This window comes from Suricata suricatta, chromosome 9, assembly GCF_006229205.1.
Source record: "Suricata suricatta isolate VVHF042 chromosome 9, meerkat_22Aug2017_6uvM2_HiC, whole genome shotgun sequence".
In the NCBI taxonomy this organism is placed as follows: domain Eukaryota; kingdom Metazoa; phylum Chordata; class Mammalia; order Carnivora; family Herpestidae; genus Suricata; species Suricata suricatta.
The window spans coordinates 97,198,522-97,220,532 of NC_043708.1; the positions used below are offsets into that span (position 1 = coordinate 97,198,522).

The 22,011-nt window shown below is 42.6% G+C and overlaps 1 protein-coding gene across 1 annotated transcript in view; it reads right to left on the reverse strand.

Moving 5' to 3' along the window:
• Nucleotides 1–22,011, reverse strand: part of MYO1E (myosin IE) — a 199,436-nt gene that overhangs the window by 82,713 nt on the left and 94,712 nt on the right. The window contains exons 5-6 of the mRNA XM_029952955.1: nt 6,910–6,997; nt 2,943–3,032 (exon numbers count right to left, since the gene is read on the reverse strand). Of these exons, the coding sequence (XP_029808815.1) occupies nt 2,943–3,032; nt 6,910–6,997 (178 nt within the window). The remainder of the gene's footprint in view (nt 1–2,942; nt 3,033–6,909; nt 6,998–22,011) is intronic.

Below are 22,011 nucleotides of genomic sequence, written 5' to 3' on the forward strand. Positions count from 1 at the left end.
GAAGAGGAAAAAAAAAAAGTAAAGAAAATAATAAGGGAAAAACCCAAGACACACTTCCTATGGGGAAAAAAAAAACAGCATGTAATTTCTGTCCTTGATGGAATGTATTAAATAAGCAAACACCCCAACAAGGAAAACAAGTAAACAAATTTTTAAAGTGCAAGAAGCTAGATGACGTAGTTTTGTTTATTGTATTTTCAGTTCTGACCGGCTGGCCAATGTCCTTGATTAGAGTTGATCAACATGCCCAACTCAGGCCTAACTCCCGACTTTGTGAGAGACATTGGAAAATAGGGCAGGATACCATCCACGTGAGAGAAAAGCGAAAGAGTTGGTACCGTTTTTTAAAAGTTCGCTCAGGAGTCAAAAAAAACACAAAAATCAAAACTAAGGAGGTGTTTAAAGGAAGCTGAAGGAGGGGCATGAGGGTGACTCAGTTGGTTGAGTGTCTGACTTCGGCTCAGGTCATGATCTCATGGTTCATGAGTTCGAGCCCCACATTGGGCTCTGTGCTGACAACTCAGAGCCTGGATCCTGCTTTGAATTTTATGTCTCACTCTCTCTGCATCTCCCTGCTCATGCTCTCTCTTTCTCTCTCTCTCAAAAGTAAATATTTTTTAAAAAGTAATAATAAAATGAAATAAAAGTGAGACTATATTATAAATATTGTTCTATAACCTGTTTTTCAAATTTAACAATAAATCATGGATATCTTCTTAAATAAGTCATTCTTAACAAGAAACTTAGATATTACATCTTTAAAGTACTCTAGGGGCGCCTGGGTGGCTCAGTCGTTTGGGCGTCCAGCTTCAGCTCAGGTCATGATCTCACAGTTCGTGGGTTTGAGCCCTGTGTCAAGCTTTGTGCTGACAGCTAGCTCAGGGCCTGGAGCCTGTCTTTGGATTCTGTGTCTCCCTCTCTCTCTGCCCCTCCCCTGCTCGCACTGTCTCTCTCTGTCTCTCAAAAATAAATTAAAAAAAACAAATTTAAAAGTATTCTAGGGTCAAAGAAAATGAGCATTTTAAATTTTGATAAAAATTGCCAAGTTGCTCTCATGGGGGAATATTTAGGCTTCAACCAATAGTGTCTTTTCTCTGGGATTATCAATCTCCTTAATGTTTGCCCATCTGAGAGAAAGAAAATGATATATGGTTTTAATTTACGGTCCTTCCATTATTCATGGAAACATCTTTTGATGGTCGATCAGACATTACGCTGTGTGTATGTGTGTGTGTGTGTGTGTGCGCGTGTGCACTTATAAACTGCCCATCCATACTTTCTCAACTTTCTACCATGGTTCTACAAAATTTTATAATCAGAAAAATAATAAAGGCTGAATATTTTTTGCCTTGTTTTGTTTTACAAATAAATGACCAATGTATCCTTTTGTCCAAGGATAAAGAATAGTTTATATTGGGGTGCCTGGGTGGCTCAGTCGGTTAAGCCTCCAACTTCGGCTCAGGTCAGATCTCATGTCCGTGGGTTTGAGCCCCGCGTCAGGCTCTGTGCTGACAGCTAGCTCAGAGCCTGGAGCCTGCTTCAGGTTCTGTGTCTCTTTTTCTCTCTGCCCCTCCCCCTCTCATGCTCTGTCTCTCTCTGTATCAAAAATAAATAAAACATTAAAAAAAAGGGAATAGTTTATATTGGGAAAAAATAAAAATATCAATTTAATTATTCTTCTGCTCTCTAAGGAAGTCAAAGAGTAGGGGATGGGTAGCTAGAGAGTGAAACTTGGTCAAGTGCATTTTTACAAGGCAGACTGAGACACAATTAGGGGAAAAAAGGTCAAGTGGAAAATTTATTCACATTTTCCTTCGTATTTCATTATCTAGAAACTTCTTCAAGATAACACAACCCAGCCATTGAGCAGAAAAAACTGAGAGGTGAACAAATGAATAAACAGTTTGAATAATATTGAACAGCAAGGAAAGAGAGGGCAATTCTGACAGATATAACTCAGCAGGGAATTTAACAATCACTGCATGAGAACTTAGTAAGAATTCTCTTGGAAATAGAAGCTTCCTTCCAAAATAGAAGGGTGAAAAAGAAATTGTTTTTCTCCAAAATTCCCACTATTTATTTTTAAATGGTCCAGAATCAGCCTCACAGATGGCTTCTTAAATGCTTTACTGCCAGACATAATCTATGGTTGAGATAAGATATGAAATCTACATAAATCAAAGCTGCTGGCCAAATACTCATTTCTTTGTAAGTGTGGCATTTTGTCAAGGAGAATATATTCATATTCATCCTTGCCAGCTTTCCGATTCTCCCCCTCAGGAGACACTCAGGCAGAAAGATGTCTAAATGGGCATTCGTGACAATGCATTTGGCTGACATTTTCATTCTCTTGGGTGAGTGGACCAGTTAGGAGGCTGTCTGACAGGTCACATCCAGCTGCTTTTGGATGCCATTACGTGACACGAATATATCTAAAACAAATCACCCAGTGTTGAGGGCGGGTAGGCAGCTGGCTCACTCAGGCTGACAGAGAGGAGGAGGGTTCTCTCCAAGGTGCAAGATCGAAGTGTCTGCTCCTTCCCATGTTCTCGGCCTGACTTCCATGAAGCAAGGCATTAAAACCTGCAAATCTAGTTGGCTCATTTATTTCCCTGGGAAAGAAGGTCTTTTCTCCGAGGCACAAAGCAAACTCCTCCAGGACCCAACTGACACTTTTATCAATTTTTATTTTCCCTCGTAAGGCAACTCAAGTTGAGAACGGTTTTCAAAAATTATCTTATATCCTGAGGCTCAAAAATAACTTCAGTTAAAGGGCAATGGAAGCCTGACAGCACAGGCTTATAGAAAAGGAAGAGAAGATGGAAAAGACAGCCTCCTGACGATATGGAAAAGCTCCCAGTTCCTTGGGGACGCCAGACTTAAATCGGGAATATCAACATCATCAATCAGGTGACATTTTCTGAAATGGGGAAGAGACTTACAAATCGGCTGGAGTTGTTGTTCCGGACTGTCTTGGCATTCCCAAAGGCCTCCAGCAGCGGGTTGGACTGCAGGATAATGTCCTTGACGTGCTGTCACAGCAAAAAGGCCAGAGGTTAGGAGGGTGTAGGCACCAGCCACACAACATGAAGCCAAACTCCCTAAGGATGTGGTTTCTGAATGCAGTGAGATGAGGCCTCGAATCTACGCATTCCCGGGGTTTCTGGAAGATGTATGCTTTCCTCTCAACAGACCTCAACCAGCTTGTGTGTTCTTGTCTTCCAACTCCCTGGATGCATGACTCCCTGGAGCCAGGGAGCCACCAATAAAACAGGATCTACAGATGTCCTGGGACCGGGTTTCCGAACTGGATGCGGCAGCTTTACCCTGCACACACAGGCATGGCAGGAATCACAGCAGGAAGGAGCGGGAAGTAGGAAGGGGCATCTCCTTGCCACGCTGATCAAATTTTACTGTCCCTACCTCTCCTCCACCCAACTTCTCCACGTGGCTGTTGCATCCCGTCTCCACCCCTTCCATGGCAAGGGAGAGGTGGCTTAAGGGAAATGAAATAGTTTCTGCTCCCGGGACAAGGTTGTGGACACATAGTCTTATGCTTCCCAAACTCTCATGTATGCGATTTGTCAAGGGATCTTGTTGAAAGGTGGATGCAGATTCAGTAGGTCTGAGGCAGGGCCCGAGAATCTGCATTCCTAACCAGCTACCTGGTGCTACTGGTTTTGTCAGCAGAGAGCCACACGTTGAGCCTACTGGCCTACTACAAGGGAAGAATTTGGTTTTCAAACACCTCACTTCCATGCCAGACTGAAAAGTGTGCAAAACACTCCACGGGCAAGACAGCACAACAGATAGGAGTTGATGTTGGAGAGGTCTTTCAACAAGTGAGTCATTCCTTGTAGTTCTAATTATTCACATGCTATGGTTAAACATGTTCCAGAAATAACAAGTCTTTGGTCTGCACTCTTCAGCTACTGACTAATTTCAAGCCAAGAGCTCCGTATCATTGTCCTCATAGGAAAACAGGAAGAGAAAAGTCAACATGAAAAGGCTGCAGTCTGGTGGCTAGGTCGTGGTCTGCAGCAGACAGGACTAGATGAAGGCACAAAGTACTAATTAACTATGTAACAGCTGAAGTGTTCCTTTACCCCTCCCTCCCCCTTACCATTCAGATGAGGATGGAAAACAGGGCTTCCACTAACTGGGACATGCCATCAGCGATGGCGCCAAAGGCAAATTGTGAGTGGTCTCTCCATGGGGCCAAGTTCAAAGCTTGGAAACATCTTCCAAGCTTCCTATTCTCGTTTAACAACTCATGGATTTATACAAACGGTGCTTTTTTTGTAAAATTAATTTGGACTTTGTGGCTCTTCACTAATCCTTTATATCTGTTGTTTAACACCATTTATCAACACTCAGCTTCTCAAAGGGGTAGAACAAAAGAAAGACTCTTGCTTGTCTCGTCCCTTCTTTTATTACCGACTTTTTTTTTAATAGTTTATTTTTGAGACAGAGAGAGACAGAGCATGAATGAGGGAGAGGCAGAAAGAGAGGGAGACACAGACTCTGAAACAGGCTCCAGGCTCTGAAACTGTCAGCACAGAACCCAACGCGGGGCTCGAACCCACAAACCATGAGATGATGACCTGAGCAGAAGTCGGACGCTCAACTGACTAAGCCATGCAGGCACCCCTTTAATTTCTGACTTTTAACTGAGACTCCTTATGCGTGTATTGCCACATCATCCATCCACCAACTATCAAGATGTCACACAGAATTTTGTGGCATGTGGTCAGCATATTGGGGAAAAGACAAAGAACAAATTAATATAAAGGGGCAGACCGCTCACAAAACAGCATCCTGAGTTCCAGCCTTCATGTCAACCTTCTAGGGCTAGAGGATGGTCACATGAATGGAGATAATCAAGTGCCATCACACCAGTCCAGGTTCTTGAACGGCACTCACTGCCCAGTGTGGAAGCCATGAGCCACATGTTGCACTGAGATGCAAGAAGGCTAGTCCGAACTGAGATGTTAAGTGTAGATCACACTCTGGATTTCAAGATTTAATATCAAAAAGAATGTAAAATATCTCATTAGGTTTTTGATATTGATTATATGCTGAATGATAATGTTTCAGATACGTTAAATATGATATATTTTAAAAATTACTTTCACAGGCTTCTTTTTACCTTTTTAAAAACGTGGCCACCTGAAAATTTGAAATTAAGTATGTGATTTGTGCCACTGGACAGTGCTACTCTACATCTGTCTTTCACTCAGTTAAAGAGAACACGTGAGACCCTTTCTCTCCGTGAAACGAATTTTCGATGCTGCCTTAAGCTTTCTGACCCACTGGGACATAACGGAGCTTCATTTAATTAGCAGACAGAACCTCAGGAAAGAGAATTTTGATGTGTCTTTTTAAAATCTACAGACGACTGCAGCAGTAACATCACTTATTAAATGATTCTGATTTTTAAAACTTTATTCTCGAGTTAGCGAACATACAGTGTAGTCTTGGCTTCAGAAGTAGGTTCCATCACTTACATATAACGATGGTTCTGATCAAAAAAATTAATCTTTATGGTGAAATCTACTGGGAGCATGAGTTCTAATAAAAAATGTTTCCAGCAGTCTGTGCCAGTGATGAGCACTATGAGTTTGGGGCACAGCCCCCACGGACCCTCGCCTGCCTTCACCAGGTGCCCATGCCTGCTGAGGCCAATTCTGCTCCCATGATGAGTGGAACTAAGGACAGATGAGCTGTATCCACCTTCTTCATACCGTCCTCTCAGACATGCTGCTTCTCCGCCCATCTCCTGTTCCCCTCCTATTGTTGTTGTTGTTTTTCATCTCTCCTATGTCCTCGTTTTCTGGAGCTCCCTGCTTTCCTAATGTTACTCTCTAACCTTTCCTTCTTCCTTAGTCTCTCCCTTCTCTTTCTCTATTTTAAGATTTTTGTCAATTTTTTGAATTGGAAAGGTAGTCACCTAGTTCAAACCATAAAAGTTTCAAAAGGATATCAGGGAGAGTGTGCCCTTGCCCCCATCTCCCAGCTTCCCCGCCGAAGAACTCATTATCAGCTGCTTGTATATCCTTCCAGAAGTACGTTACACATATCCAAACAGATATGGATATATATTCTCTTTTTCTCCTCAAATGGCAACACATGACACACAACGTTCCGAACCTTGCTTTTTGCAAGCCATCATTCCCTATCCGTCTACGAGGCTTCATTTTTAAGGCTGTCTCATAATTCTATTCTATTGTGAGCCATAAATTATATCACCAGTCTCCAATTGATAAACATCCAAGTTGTTTCCAGTCTTTAGTATATGTGCTGCCGAAGCGAGCACTGTTTCCAGTCTTTGACATTACTATAAAATGCCATACCCAATAACTATCATTTTGCATATATTTCAGCCCATCTAAAGCAGACTAGATGAGTCAAAGGGTGCATACACACAGAGTTGATGGATTTTGCTGAAACACCCTCCATGAAGAGTACATGAGCTCATGCTCCTACCACAATGTTTGAGAGGGACTATATTCCTTTTTTTTTTTTTTTTTTTTTTACCAACAGTGTTTAAAACACTACAAAATTTTTGCCATTCTGACAGTTAAATAATTTTTGTAAAGTTTCAATTTGTACTGCCCTTATTATCCTGACAGTGAGCATATTTTCATGTTTTATGAGTTGTCTTTCATGCCCTTTATTTATTTCCTTTTTGGATTTTTGACCCTTTTTATCGATTTATAAGAGCTCATCATATATGACGTTTCTCCATCCCATTTCCATCTGCTATTTCCTTGCAGATTTCAAGGTTCTTGGTTACAGAACCTATGTCTTTTCTGTGGAAAAAAATTTTTGTTTTTTTAAACAAGCCAGTGGAGACTTTCCTATTTTGCATAATACAGGGCTTCAAAAGGGGCCACATCACTAACTCACCTGGACTTTGGGACCTCCTCCCGACACTCTGGAGATGTAACTCATGATGTATTTGGCAGCCACGGTCTTTCCAGCACCACTTTCACCACTGAGAAAAGACAAAAATACCCACCCATGAAATGGATCACAACCAGCTCCCTCCCCCCAACCAAAGAGATGAAAACAAAAAAGAAAGCAAACATAAAGGAATTCGGTAATAAGCGCACAATATTGGTTGAGAAAGGCAAATCACAGCAGGAGGAGTTGCCTCTCGGACTTGTCTGAGCAATATTAATATGGTTTGAGGACCAAGGTCTTGATGAGGGCCACGTCCAGAACAGACAACCAGGCATTCTAACGCCCCTGACAGAACATGATTAAGAACACTTTGGGATATCAGAAGGATGGAATATCCTACAGAAATGAAAACCGACACAAAGATTGTAAAAAAGCATATGAAAGTTATGGTTAGTGAAATAAATCAGACACAAATGATATATGAACACATGAAAACATGTAAGGAAAAAATACATAAGAAAAGAAAAGTATAGAACTAGCACAACATACTAGCAAAGGTTTTGGTAAAGGAAGAGATACCATGGAAGCCTCTTTTCTTTCATTATTTTCCAAACTTTTAGTAATGTATATTATTACTTCTGTGATTTTTTTAAAAAAGGAAAACGTATGCACTCTCAGGTTTCAGACCATGTGCCTTGAACTGAGGCAAGCAACTTTATTTTAGAAGTTCTAAAATTAAACGATGAGGCAATATTAATCACATCCTGCATAACAGAGACTACCTTCCGTTTTGGTGGCCTGACTGCACGGGGAAACCCTTTTGTTAGCAGTGTATAGTCTGCTCTTCAAAATACCCTTTCTTCCTTCAAAATCCCCTCAAGCTGATGATGACCTCAACACAGAACCCGTTGAAGTCGGTCAGATTTCTCCTCTATTGGCTGTGTTCATGTTACCATGATAAAATTATTTAATGGAGGTCAGATCATGTAAAATAATGGTGAAAATCAGTATGAGAACTTCAGGCTGCTATGACCTCATGAGACAATATTTTTGTTCGTTCTTAGTGATCAAGAATTTCGAGGTAGAGAGCCAATGTTGGTCTACGAACACCCAACGTCAAGAATTATTCTCACTTGCCCACTTACTCAAGAAATGGGGAAATGTCTTGCTTAGGGTCCATCCAAGCCAGGTGACCCCTTCCCTTCAAAAAGAAACTGAAATTTGGAAGTAACTGGGTATTTCGAAACAAAACAAACACAAAGAGGATTAAGGCAGCCATCAGAGGAAAATTCAGAAGTTAGTTGGATTGTCTTGACCTCACACACGTTTAATTAGGGAGATTATAGGGAAGAATGAGGGAACTCTTCAAAGGCCTCCAAAGGTCTGAATCCACCAATGCAACTGATTCACCATCGCAGCACTCAGGTCCCGGCTTCCGTTCACATGACTAGGGAGCCTGAAGGAAAATTCCCTAAGGTGTGTCGGCCCGAGGAAAGCAGCAAGTCTGGGATGAAATGTTGTGCTGTTTGTGGAGGACATGCTTACTCGCAGACACAAGGAAGTGTAGTAAATATTTCAGTTTCAACAAGGAAATGATCTGTTTCAATGTCCACGTAATCACATAATCAGTGATTTACATACCAGATCTAGGGTCAAAACGTGCACTCTTACTCATTTGAAGCACACATTTTGTCAACAAAAGAAACTCCATTTTATTATTTTGCCAGTCATGTGAACATTCAACGGTATTGTAAAGTCTACGAGTGCAAAGGTACAACCACCTTATTTAATATCACACAGACATTTAAAATAATTAGAGGGGTGCCTGGGTGGCTCAGTCACTTAAGTGTCCGGCTCTTCATTTTGGCTCACGTCATGATCTCATGGTTCCTGGGTTCAAGCCCCACATCTGGCTCTGTGCTTGGAGCCTGCTTGGGATTCTCTGTCTCCCTTTCTCTTTGCCCCTCCCAACCTCTCAAAATTAAAAAAAATAATAAAAATAAAAAGATTCCCTCTCTTGGCTCCTCTCCCCTGTTTATGCATGCTCTAAAATAAAAAATAAACAAGCAAAATCATTAAAACACTATGTGGCAACATAAAGACAATGTAGCTAAGGTTAATGGCAACATAAGCAGAAGACAATGTATCCATAATGCGATTATGACGATGTAAAAATAAAGTATGGACAAGGATGGAAATGGAACAAAGAAAAAAATATTTCTGAGTTGTTGAAGGGTTGGTATGTAGATTGACTCTTTTTTCTTTTGATGTGATTTCTCTTACTGTTTAAAGTTTTGAGATAGATAATTACCTATATATTTCAGATATTTAAAAACAGCATTTCTAGAAAAAGTGGAACCACATACCACAGTGATCATCAACACTGATCAATTTCTTCAGGTTATTCCTCAAGTTCCCTTATCAGGATGAGTGAACATATTCTCATGTTTAGAATTCCTTGAAGCAAGCTGTGTGTGTGTGTATGTGTGTATATAAAAAAGAAAAGGAAAAATGACAAATCCTAGTAGAATTATGAAATCAAAGTATAGTGATTACCCCACTGTGTCTTTGGTTACTAGTGCCATCAGACATGAACTATTTTATCTCTTTTGTTGGAAGCAAAAGAACAGAATACTGGAACATAATTCATTTCACATATTAAGATAAATAAGCCTGGTCCAATAATAGAACTTCCATATTCTAAAAATTGTGATATTTTTCAGAAGCTTTAAAATAATTAGTTCTGGCTGAACATTGACTGGAATTTTCATTTCTTGGTTTCCATTTAAAAACACTTAAAAAACGTTTTATTGATCAGATGCCGGTAATTTGCTCAGAATATGGTACAATAACGGAATATTACATAATTATTTGAAGCTTAAAATATATACAACCAAAATTATACTGACCCTTTTGGGATGGGAAAATATCATTTCTTCCCCTGGACTAAAACCCGAGTTAAAAGGTGAGGGTATCGGACATTATACAGCAGGCCCCATATTATTTGCATTGTATCTCACAGCACAGTAATAGGCAACCTTTCCTAATTTAATTCCCTTTACTTGACTTCTAAAGAGAACCACACACACACACACAACCTCTAGAATTGTATGTGCTTTAAATAAGAAAAATGCCCCATTGGGTCCCTAAATACAGCAGCCAATGAGAATCCTCAAAGTGCTTTTATTTCTTTTTTAAAACTTTGTTAAAATTTTATTAAGAGAGAGGGAGCAAGTGGGGGAGAGGGGCAGAGGGAGAGAAAAAGAGAATCTCAAGTGGGCTCCATGCCGGGAAGCCCAGGGCAATGTGGGGCTTGATTCCACAACCCTGGGATCATGACCTGAGCCAAATTAAGAGTTGGACTCTCAACTTACTGAGCCACCCAGGTGTGCCTCAAAGTGCTTTTAAAATGCTTGTTTGGCCTCCACTTCCGACCTGCTGCATCCCAGGCCCCAAGGATGGTGCATAGAAATAAGATTTTTAACTAACTCCCTAGTTCTTATTTAGTTGGCTGTGAACCAGTCAAATCTAGAACAAGGTCAAGACAATCTTCATAAGAAATATCAATTTAAATAGGAAATAACATTGCATGTATTAGCTATAGAAATAGAAATATACACTAATATTTCAAAGAAATGGAAAGAATGTTCTGGGGATTAAAAAAAAAGCTATTTACAATGGTATATTAATAATTGGATTTAAGGACCATAACTACTTTTCGAAGTCTAAAAGTTAATACTCACTTAAAAATCCATAGTTTTCCGGGCACCTGGGTGGCTCATTCGGTTAAGTGTTCAACTTTGGCTCAGGTCATGATCCACGGTTCGTGGGTTCAGGACCCACGTTGGGCTCTGTACTAACAGCCTGGAGCCTGGAGCCTGCTTCAGATTCTGTGTCTCCCTCTCTCTCTGCCCCTCCCGGGTTTGCATTCTGTCCCTCTCTCTCTCTCAAAAGTAAATAAACATTAAAAAAAAATTTTTTTTAAAGATCAATAGTGTTTTCAACTTACTTCAACTTACTCTAGCAAATGTAAAAACATTTCAGTCATATATTTTGAGCAGATGTCCCATAGCATAAGGAGAGCCATTTCTACTGTTGGAATCATTTCTACTGTTGGAAGATTCACCAATCTATTTATCTCCCCCTTCCTAGTCTCAAAATATTTCAGGGCATCTGGATGGCTCAGTAGGTTAAGCGTCCGACTCTTGATTTTCTCTCAGATCATGATCTTGTGGTTCCTACGTTTTTTTTTTTTTTTAATTTTTTTTAATGTTTTATTTATTTTTGATACAGAGAGAGACAGAGCATGAGAGGGGGAGAGGCAGAGAGAGAAGGAGACACAGAACTGGAAGCAGGCTCCAGGCTCTGAGCTAGCTGTCAGCACAGAGCCCGACGCGGGGCTCGAACCCACGAATGTGAGATCTGACCTGAGCCGAAGTCGGAGGCTTAACCGACTGAGCCACCTAGGCGCCCCGGTTCCTACGTTTGAGCGCTACACTGAGATATTCTCTCTCTCTCACGCTCTCTCTCCCTTTTCTCTCTGCCCTTTGCTCATGCTCTGTCTCCCTCTTTCAAAATAAATAAACTTAAAAAATAGGCATCCATTTTAACTGTTGGAATGAAAGGTATCAGCACATACACACACAGAAATACTCAAGTGTGTGTGTGGTGTGTATGGTATATGCATTAGTGTATATATTATACATACATATACAGACTATATATTATAAATGAACAAAAGGGCCCAAGGCTCCTTGGAGAAACGGCCAATTCTAGCAGGGAAAACACAAGCCAAGGCTAGAACATGTCGCTGTGTCCATGAGGGTGAAAAAGTACAGTGACTGATGTGGACATGTCAAGCACACAAGAGCCAAGATGAAAGGGTTTGCACAGATCAAGATACTGATAATATTGGATTATCATCCCAAGTATCATCCATTTATGGTTGGATGAGAAGCAGGGTGCTGCCATAATCCCAGAATACGCCCACCAGATGCTAACACGTCCTAAAAGAAAATATGGTAAAGGTAATCAGAAGAAACCCAGGAGCCAGGGACAGGCCCAGCCAGCTGATCAAGAGCACAGTGAGGATCCTCAGTCCTGCTCAGCAGGACTGACCTCAGTCTGGTCAGAAGGAATCACCAGGCAGATCCAAGCTGAGGTCAGCCTACCAAACGTAATGCCTGAACTTTTATTTAAAACTACAAAGAGCAGAAAAATGGACAGGTATTGAGTAAACGTCATGATGTGTCACCTGCAATCTGAGGACCTGTTCCAAAATGACAGAATCTGAAGAGATCATCTATTCCTGGAAAGACACCTGGAGCAAAATGGAAATCGAGATATTTGGGGGAGAACTGGTAAACTGTAAATGGGGCCAGCAGGCTAGGTAGCTCTGTACCATTATCAATGTCCCAGTTTGGAGTATGGTAACTGGTTATGTAGGAAAGCGTCTTGTTTTTAAGAAATATACACTATAGAGTTTAGGGGTGATGAGTTATCACATCTGCAGCTTAATCTTAAGATTAAGGTTCAGAAAAACAGCAATACATTAGTAATAATAATTTTGAGTATGTGTGTATGGTTGGAAGAGGTGGGGGGGAAGTGGTAGGGGAGAGCCTAAATGCAGTAAAATGTTAGGGGAAACTAGGTAAACAAGATACAAGAGTTATCTGAACTATCCTGGTCATTTTTCTGTACCACTGGAATTACTTCAAAATAAATAATTTAAAAGAGTGTTTAGAGGCAAAATTGCAAATCTGAGGGTGGAGGAGGGGGAAAGTAAACAGAATACATGTTCACTTGTATACATGTGAATACACACACACACACACACACACACACAGCCTTTTAAGTTGTCTTGATCAGGGGCTGATAGATGGTTAGCAGAAAGTTAAAACTGAGTTGGAAGCATAGGGAAAGGTTCTGGATGAAAATACCAAGATATGAGTGGGACTACCAAGGAGAAGCGGGATTGAGGGCAGGCCACACTGGGACCTTGGGGACCGTAGTGGCCGCAGTTGGGTCCCACTTGAGCTCTTTTCCCCATCCCCTTCCCTGACCATTTCCTGACTGCGTTCAGGTAGCTGGCCTGGCACAGCAGGCATAGGGCGTAGAGAAGCTGGTCTCATGCTCAGCTAAGCCCACCTGCACCCTACACGCCCCCCACCCACAGCAACCCAAGAGTCCAAATTAATGAAGTTGCCCAATTAGACGGAAGGGAAAGACTAATGGGAGAGGCTTCCCTCTCCTCTAGGACGTGAAGAATGAAGTATATCACTTTGATCGCCATTGGCAGCCACCTGGAACCACCAAGGGGAGCCAGAAGCAATCTTAGGATGTCTAGACTGTGAAGCAGAGAGGTGGAAAGGACCTGGGTTCTTGATGACATCGATGGGCCACTGAGCAACCGGCCCTGAGGTCTGCACAACCTCTGCATGTTTTATTATGTGGGATAATAAAGCTCCTTAATCTCCAAGCCAGTTTGAATTAGATTTTTCTGTTGCTGGCAGCTGAAAGCATGTGAAATGAACCGGGATCTCTGACATTTCAAGAGTGCCGAGAAGAAGCTCCCCACGGAGAACAAGATGGAAAGGTTGAAGAGGCACGAGGGGAAGCAGGGGGACGAATCATCGTGGAAGCCAAGGGAGCTGGAGGTCGACGGTGTCAACAGGGCAGCGAGATTCATAAGACAATGATGTTCTGGAAAATTCCCACTGGGACCGATTCCCTCAAACCCGACTTCTTTGATATAAGGACATATTAGTATTCAACTTGACTCTTATTTCAAAAGGTATAACCGAAGAATAACAAATACAGGGATAGTTAAAAAATTTTTTTTCTAATTCTAGAGTTCAAAAGATGAACATATTTGTGTTTCACAAATAATCCAGGAGATGAGAAATAACATCGATTGCAAAGGAGACTTCGAAGTAGCAGACTAGCAGATGTCATAATGGTACCGCTGTCCAGGGAGCAGCGAAGGCACGTCAGACTGCTGAGCGGGCTTCACAGATGTCAGTCATTTGATCGGAGGGATACAGCCTAGTGAGGCGGGGCTCCTCCTACCGCCATTCTTTGATGAGAAATGCTAAGCAACTTGCTCAGGGACACAGAGCTAGTGAGTGGTGTTGTTGGCCTGAGCAAGCACCTGAGCGCTACAGCTTCAGATGAGGCATGTATTTTAAATCCTCATATGGATTTCCTCATCGATTAAAATCAACAGTGTTTCGGGGCGCCCGGGTGGCTCAGTCAGCTAAGCGTCTGACTTCGGCTCAGGTCATGATGTCATAGTTCGTGGGTTTGAGCCCCATGTTGGGCTCTGTGCTGACAGCTCAGAGCCTGGAGCCTGCTTCAAATTTTGTGTGTCTCTCTCTCTGCCCTTACTTACCCTATTCATGCTTTGTCATTCTCTCTTTCTCTCTCTCTCAAAAAGAAAAAAAAATGAGAAACATGTCAGACAAGGTTCTGGACAGCCTCCTCCAAAGTTTCAGTTCACACATTCCCTTCCTGGAAGCCCTACTGGATCTGGGAAAGAAGGAAGTCTGCGGAGAAGCATCTCTGCTGCCCACCTCGGGGACTCCGGGGCTGAAGAGAAAGGGGCGATCTGTCAGATGCTGTCCCGACACTGAAAAATAAATCCTCAAGTAGACGCAATGGCTAAGTATGCAAACCACAACATCAAACAGACATGCCAAAGCTGCTGAGTAAATGATAAAAATTCATTGTTTCACATAATGAGAAAAGTGTGAACAAGACAAAGAGTTCTGTTTCCCAATCAATTTTTATTGTCAAGCAGACAAAAATCTCAATGCTAGTCTGCCAAGAAAATGGCCTCACAGCAATGCTCTTCTTGGCCCAGGTTGGTGTAATAGCAAGAACCCAATGTTTAGTCTGAAGACCAAGTTTGAGCCCCAGCTCAGCTACTTATTAGCTTTGAAATTCTTTTCAATGTTATTAGCACATATTTAGACCACGTCTTAACAGTTTAAAAATGTTTTTATGTGTATTTCCTTATCCAGCTTTCCCTTTAAGGCACTAATCCTCATTTGTAGCTGTAGGGCCTGAAGCTTGCACACGTCACACACTCTGTACAGGACAGAATAGAGTCCACCCTGTGACTCAGGCCTGGAGGTCTTTCTTTCCACTACACCACATGACAGTGGGTGCTAACAGATTATCACCCAGACAGCCTGACACCTGCTGGCTCACAGCACCAGGGAGAAGGTGGAAAGAGAATAATAATGGGGCCTGGTAGCCTGGGCTTGGAGCACGGCTTGGACACATTTCAAATGTGAGGTGTTTAACACGGCTCCTTACCTCTGAGACTCAACTTCTCGAAATGTGTAAAGGGGGACAGGGAAAGATGTTGAGACTCAAAGCACGTCCTCAAAAAACAAACAAACAAAAAAAGCTACTCTTATGATTCTGGATAATATATTACTTAGCTAGTGAGTCAGCCTTCCTGAACAACATTCTTCGGTGATAAAGGGATTTCAACAATCACACAAGCTGGAAGGTCAGAGTTGCAGCCAGCCTGGGGGGGAAAAAGGAGATTTGAGCCCCTGCTCCAGGTCCACAGCGAGAGGGTAGTCCTCATACAGCCCCCACTTAGGGGTGTGGGCTGACAAGGCCTCCCAAAGCCAGGCAGAAGGGATGGGGAGCCTCAGAGTCCAGTGCTGCTGGGATAAACAAGAAGTGGGTAGACCAAGAGACACAGAAGAGTTCCAATGCTAATAATAAAGGGTTCCTGAAATACATCAAAGACAGGAAAGCAGCTTGAGAATCCTGGGATATTTGATGGTGCGCAGGCAGAGAGCAGAGATAGGATGCAAGCCAAATATTAGAGACGCTCTGATGTAATTTAATTTTTTAATCTTTAATCTTTACTCCTGCAAATCTTAGGGGCTCCAAATCCAAGATGTCTTTTGAAGCAGATAATTCAGAAATCTTAGACCCAGTAGTGACACCATCGCCTTTTCCTCTACAAAAATTTTCATATTCGGTCACCAAATGTTATTGATGTACCTTCAAAATACCTCTCATGCCTTTATTTAATCCCGAAACGATATTTATTTGGCACGCATTCAGGATGCAACCTATGAAGACTTTGCAAACCAGTGCTGGATACATCAAGGACAGGATGCCCTCTTCTGTAGAAAACAATTATATCCGAATAGTTCCAGTGAAAAATAAAATGGGGAACTTGCACCGAACATGATGCATTCCAACTGACAACACATCTGTAAAATGAGCTAGGATGGCAAGAGCTGACGTGGGCCAAAAGTGATAGGAATTCACCTTTGATGGCAGCAATAAAACTGCCACATTGATGTTCTCCATGGCGCCGTGAGCCCCCACAGAGGTCAGTTAGCAAAGGCTCCAGCACTGCCTCTGGCCATACTGCCAAAATCTTGACTGGTAATATAGAGATGATAAAGAATACAGGAAAAACTTGCTGGCCCTCCTTTCTCTTTTATCACACCATGATTACTTTATTACTTAGATTGGCGATGTCTCTGAGGGATCCAAAGGTAACACGTATGCAACTCTAAAACACAAATCCAAATTCTGGATTTTGTAGCACAGAAGATGAATGAGCTAAGCAGCTATGGGTTGCTCATTCACGGGAATCACAGATGTCTACTCACGTCTTCAGGAGCTCATCGATATCAATGACACTAACGTAGCCAGAGCTGTTGTGTTTTTTTCTGTTGGCACTGTCCGGAGTCCACGTACACCTCCTATTCTTCTAGTGCTTCCCAGGCTTACTGCATGTCACACACAGTCTCCCCTTTGCCTTTCCAGCTCAGGTCAGGCCCTCATAACCTCAAGAGCCCATCTCTTTTCTACCAACAGAATTTTGTGAGCTAGGCTTTTGTGCATTGTGTCTCTGCTCAGAGACCTGCAACACATTGCCAAGGTCTGCAGGTTTGTCTCAGATCACCCAGCATGTCATTCAAGAAGGGATCTGTCACCCAACCACACTTACCTCCCCAAACTGACCAATCCGGCACTGCCACACAAAAGCAATGTGGCTATGTTATAGTACAGAAGTGCAAGGCCCAGTTCTGGCCCACAAGTAATTTACAAGGACAATCTGTCAGCAGAAACTTTTGACCACACTGATATCCGCTCCACTTTCTCCCCATCACACAGGATGGGTTCCAGAAGACCTCAGGCCACGCATGTTTTCTTCTTTTATTTTTTTAATGTTTATTTTTGAGAGACAGCATCAGAGAGTGAGCAGGGGAAGGGTAGAGAGAGAGGGAGACATGGACTCTGAGGCAGGCTACAGGCTCTGAGCTGTCAGCACAGAGCCCGACACGGGGCTTGAACTCACAAACCGCAAGATCATGACCTGAGCTGCAGTCGGCCACTTAACTGACTGAGCCACCCAGGCGCCCCCTGTTTCTTCTTTCTACACACCCAGTTGGGGCTGGGGGCACTCAAATCAAGGCCCAACATCTCTGTGACAGCTCTGCTGACTGCTGTAGTCCAAAATGATCTCCCCCTTATCGAAATGCAAATTGTGCTTACAGCTTACTTCAAGTGTTTCAGCTTCAAAAGTATCAGTGAATAAACATTTATTGTGTGTACCAGAGAGACCAAGAAGTCTAACAACAGTTTCTAGTCATCAAGGACTGAAAAACTACTTACAGTGAGCACATGCAAATTAAATAATAATAATATTATTAAACAGGTGGTGAAAATGAGGGGTCTCTGAGTTGCTACTGAAATTCAGAAAGTAGAGAGATCACAGGGTTGAAGTTGGTGAGAAAAGTTTGGGTGGGAGCAGGGAGAACAACCCAGGTAAGGCCTTGGAGATGGAAGTGAACCTGACTCACTGGAGGGAAAAGAGTAGAGCAATTTGGTTAGAGCAGCAGAAAATAGAGTGAGAGGTGTCTGAAGCTAAGGACTTTGGACTCTACTAGGCAATGGAGAGCCACTGAGATGTTTTAGCCAAAGTGCAACACAGTTTAAATGATATAAAAATTTAGGGGGCGACTGGGTGGCTCAGTCAGCCGAGCATCCAGCTTCGGTTCTGGTCATGATCTCGAGCCCCATGTCCAGCTCTGTGCTGACAGCTTGGAGCCTAGAGCCTGCTTTGGATTCTGTGTCTCCCTCCCTCTCTCTCTCTCTCTCTCTCTCTCTCTCTCTCTGCCCCTTACCCACTTGTGCTCTGTCTCTCTCTCTTTCAAAAATAAGGAAATGTTAAAAAAAATAAAATGATAAAATAGTTTAGAAGCATTCATCTGGCAGCCATGTTTGGAAGAGAGAGTTGGAGGTGTAAGTTTCAGGATAAATGAAAAAAGAGCCATTGTGAACTTGTGCAATTTGAGATACTGGTAGGTCACATACATGGGATTATTACGATGATAAATTTATGCTTCCGGCAGGAGTTGGTAAAATCTTCCTGTAAAGGCCCAGGTATGTTCTCTGTCACCGCTCACCTGTGCCACTGAAGCACAGAAGCAATCAATGAGAACGTGAAACAAACGGATGTAGCTTTGTTCCAATGAAACTTTATTTACAAACGCACGGGTTTTGAACCTGTGGTTTAGGAGAAAGCCTAGCACTAGAGACACAGGCTGCTCTCTTACTCACAGCTGGAGTTCTTTCTCACGTCTTCATCTAATAGGATAGTGTTAATGCCCATGTGATGAAGAATGATCCCAAATTTTAGTTGAGAAGAACTCAAGTAATTTTAAAAGGTCTCTTTATCAAAAGATCATAATCACTGAAACTTTTTAAGATAGCTTTTTATATAGATATTAACCATGTACATCATCAAGATTTCCTAAAGTCTGAAAATATGAACAAAATGAGAATTTATTCAATGTTTACTTAATATTTATCAGAATTCTAGGGCGCCTGAGCGGCTCAGTCGGTTGAGCATCCAACATCAGCTCAGATCATTATCTCACAGTTTGTGGGTTCGAGCCTTGAATCAGGCTCTGTGCTGACAGCTAACAGCTTGGAGCCTGCTTTGGATTCTGTGTTTCCCTCTCTCTCTGTTCCTCCCTGACTTGCAGTCTGTCTGTCTGTCTGTCTCTCTCAAAAACAAATAAAGATTAAAATTTTTTAAAAATATTTATCAGAGTTCTATTATTTCATACAGGTCAACTTTACAATACACTGTTATTTTATTTCTATGTGCCAAATATGCATAGTTTTCGTTAGCACATTAGAGTATCTTGGATAAATGCATACATTTAGGGGTCCCTGGGTGGCTCAGTCAGTTAAATGGCTGACTTTGGCTCAGGTCTTATGACTCATGGTCCATGAGTTCGAGCCCAGTGTTGGGCTCTGTGCTGACAGCTCAGAGCCTGAAGCCTGCTTAGATTCTGTGTCTCCCTCTCTCTCTGCCCCCCAGCCCCTGCTCATACTCTGCCTCTCGTTCAAAAAATAAACATTTAAAAAATTAGAAACAATAAATGTACACATTTAAAACTACACGGTTTGAAAGGAATATAATATGGGGTGAAAAGCAGGGTTATCTGTAAAGCTGGCCTGCTGGCTTCTCCACAGATGAAGCCTTCTTAACAGAACGTACCAAATGCATGCTTCCGTATACATCCATAATCCCCTCACACATGCCCAGGGGTAACGAGTCAGTCAAGATAGATGACCCAGGTATGGACATCTAGTGTATATAGGCATCTTCACTTCTCAGGAACAAATTGAGATTAACATATTAATAAAGCCATGTTCTTTCATTAAGTCCATCTGTCTGTCCTCTACTGATGACAAAGCATAATCCTCAGCCACCTGGGTTGCAGAAAGCGTCATGGCCAACAACCTGTAAAGGATTAGGTTAAAACAAGCATCTGTACTTTGCGGGGAGGTGCTGGGGCGGGGGACTTTTACCCTAGAAGCTCAAGTCCTGAATACGAAACCTCACCTCATAGTAAGTGGTAGCTGTAACACCTCCACTGAAAGGTGGGGCATTTGACCACTTAACAGCAGTGTGTGTTGAAAGTTCATGAGGTTTCAAGTCAGGCTCAGGCTAAGTTCAAATACAGACGCTACCATTTACTAGTTTGAGAATCTTAGAATTCTCTTAAGCCTCCATTTCTGGATGAAACCTAGGGAAACAATAATGCCAACACCTAGAGTAGATGTGAGGCTGCGGCGTGGGGGCAGAAAAGGAGCGCCCAGCAGAGGGCAGGCATTCAGGAGGTGCATCTGCCTCCCCTAGTGGGTGCTTCAAGACAAGAGGACAGGGAATTAGGATTCCAGTTGCCTTCACCTTGGTTCTCAACTAGAAAAATTGAGGAGCTTGCAAAAAAGATTTTGATGCTCCGGGCCCACCATAAATCAGCTGAAACAGAATCTCTAGATGTGGAGTCTAGATACCTTTATAGGTGCTGAACTAGTAAAGGCAATTCAGGAAATGGACATCTTTATCCCTATTAAGTTAAATTGGAGAATGCAACGCACAGTGGATGAAATTAACATCTACAGCGGCCACTTCTCTGGCCTGTTTGCCAGTGAGCTATTGATGAAGACTCAGGGAACACCTAACGCAAATCCCGGGTGTTTGTTCCTGACTAGGACTTCATCTGACAGATGACAGAGGCTGGCAGGAGAGTGTAGGTTACTGTGAGGGGGCTAACCTACAAGGGAGTCAGGACAGGAGAATAAATAGCAGAAATGATGGGTTTTCGCCCAGGTAAAAAGACTACTGAGGAACAGAGCAACCTTCTTCCCTGCCTCCAGAGATGGGGCCCATGATCTGAGGACATTCACCAATACGATCATCCATCTGTCTGAAGTCAACCCTGAAATGGGAATCTGGCTCTCCTTGTGGACTGTGTTCCTGGGAAACCATTAAATGAGCCATCCAGGGCACAAGTCTCCTTATAAAATCATGAATTAAAGTCTAACCCATACTCATTCGTGAGTGTGGTTGGCCAGAGTCAGTCTACCTGAGGCTGCCCAACTCCAGCTATTTTGACAAATCAAGTCTGTAGACATTTGCAGAACTCAGGACCAAAGCTCTGATGGAGGACTGTACTTAAGAAAGCAGCCTGTCTTTTTTCCTGAGTTCTTTCTTTTTAAATTCAATTGGTTACACTGATCTCTTGTCCTGGAATAGTCAGCCACCTGCCCATCCTGTCACCACATCCATGTCTTACGAAAACATGAGAAAATCTGGGAGGAAACTGGTAATACCGTCTCTGTGTGCTGCCATCATCTGTCCGATCTGAGTGTGCATTTCATCAGGTAGACAAAGTCACACCTGGTGGGAAACTGGGAGGTGAGGTGCCTTAAAAGAATATGGGAGAGATTAGGTCATCATTAATTTTGTACTTCCTAATTAAATGATACTAAAAATTCCGAGTCTGACCAGCTATGGCAGAAGCCCTTAGCACAAAGATGAGGCTTCTCCTCCAGCTCCCTGGAAAATAAGTTGTTTTCTCTTCTCAAATGCATCCAGGCCAACAGCATCTGACTCAGCTCCCAGGTGCACAAGCACACAGCTCTCCCAGTGTCAGTGGCTGCAAACTTGGGCCTTCCTACCCCAAATGGCATTTCCCTTCCTTCCATTCCCTCTAGCATTATTTAGAAGAAAAAGTTCCCAAGCTGGAAGATCAGTTCACCCACAGATGAAGAAATTAAGACCCAGACAAGTGTTAGGTTTGCTACCCAGGATCACAGAGCTGGTGAGTGAGCCATAGCATCACATAGATTTGCTTTCTCAAAGCAGATGAACCACAGCTCTTAGGTAGTAAAGAATGAACACAAAAGAGAGGTCAGGCTTTTGCCTTCTGCCTCAGGAGGTAATCCTAGGGCCCTGGAATATCCTGCCTGACAAAAGTATCTCTATTTTGCTGGGGGCTACGGGATCAGACAGTGATTGGTGATAAGGGCTTTGGAAAGCATCACGTAAGTACTGACCCCTGGAGTGACTACAGACTACGGGCATTGGCCTAAGCTTCATGGGGGACTGGAAGCTTAAGTCAGCGACAATCGCAGGCAGTGTGTAACTGAGCCCAAATTAAAACTCTAGGCAACAAAAGTTTGGGTAAACTTTCCCGGTTGGCAATGCTCCTGGTTGGCTACACCGGCACCAACTCACACGTCATAAATGGAAGGAGG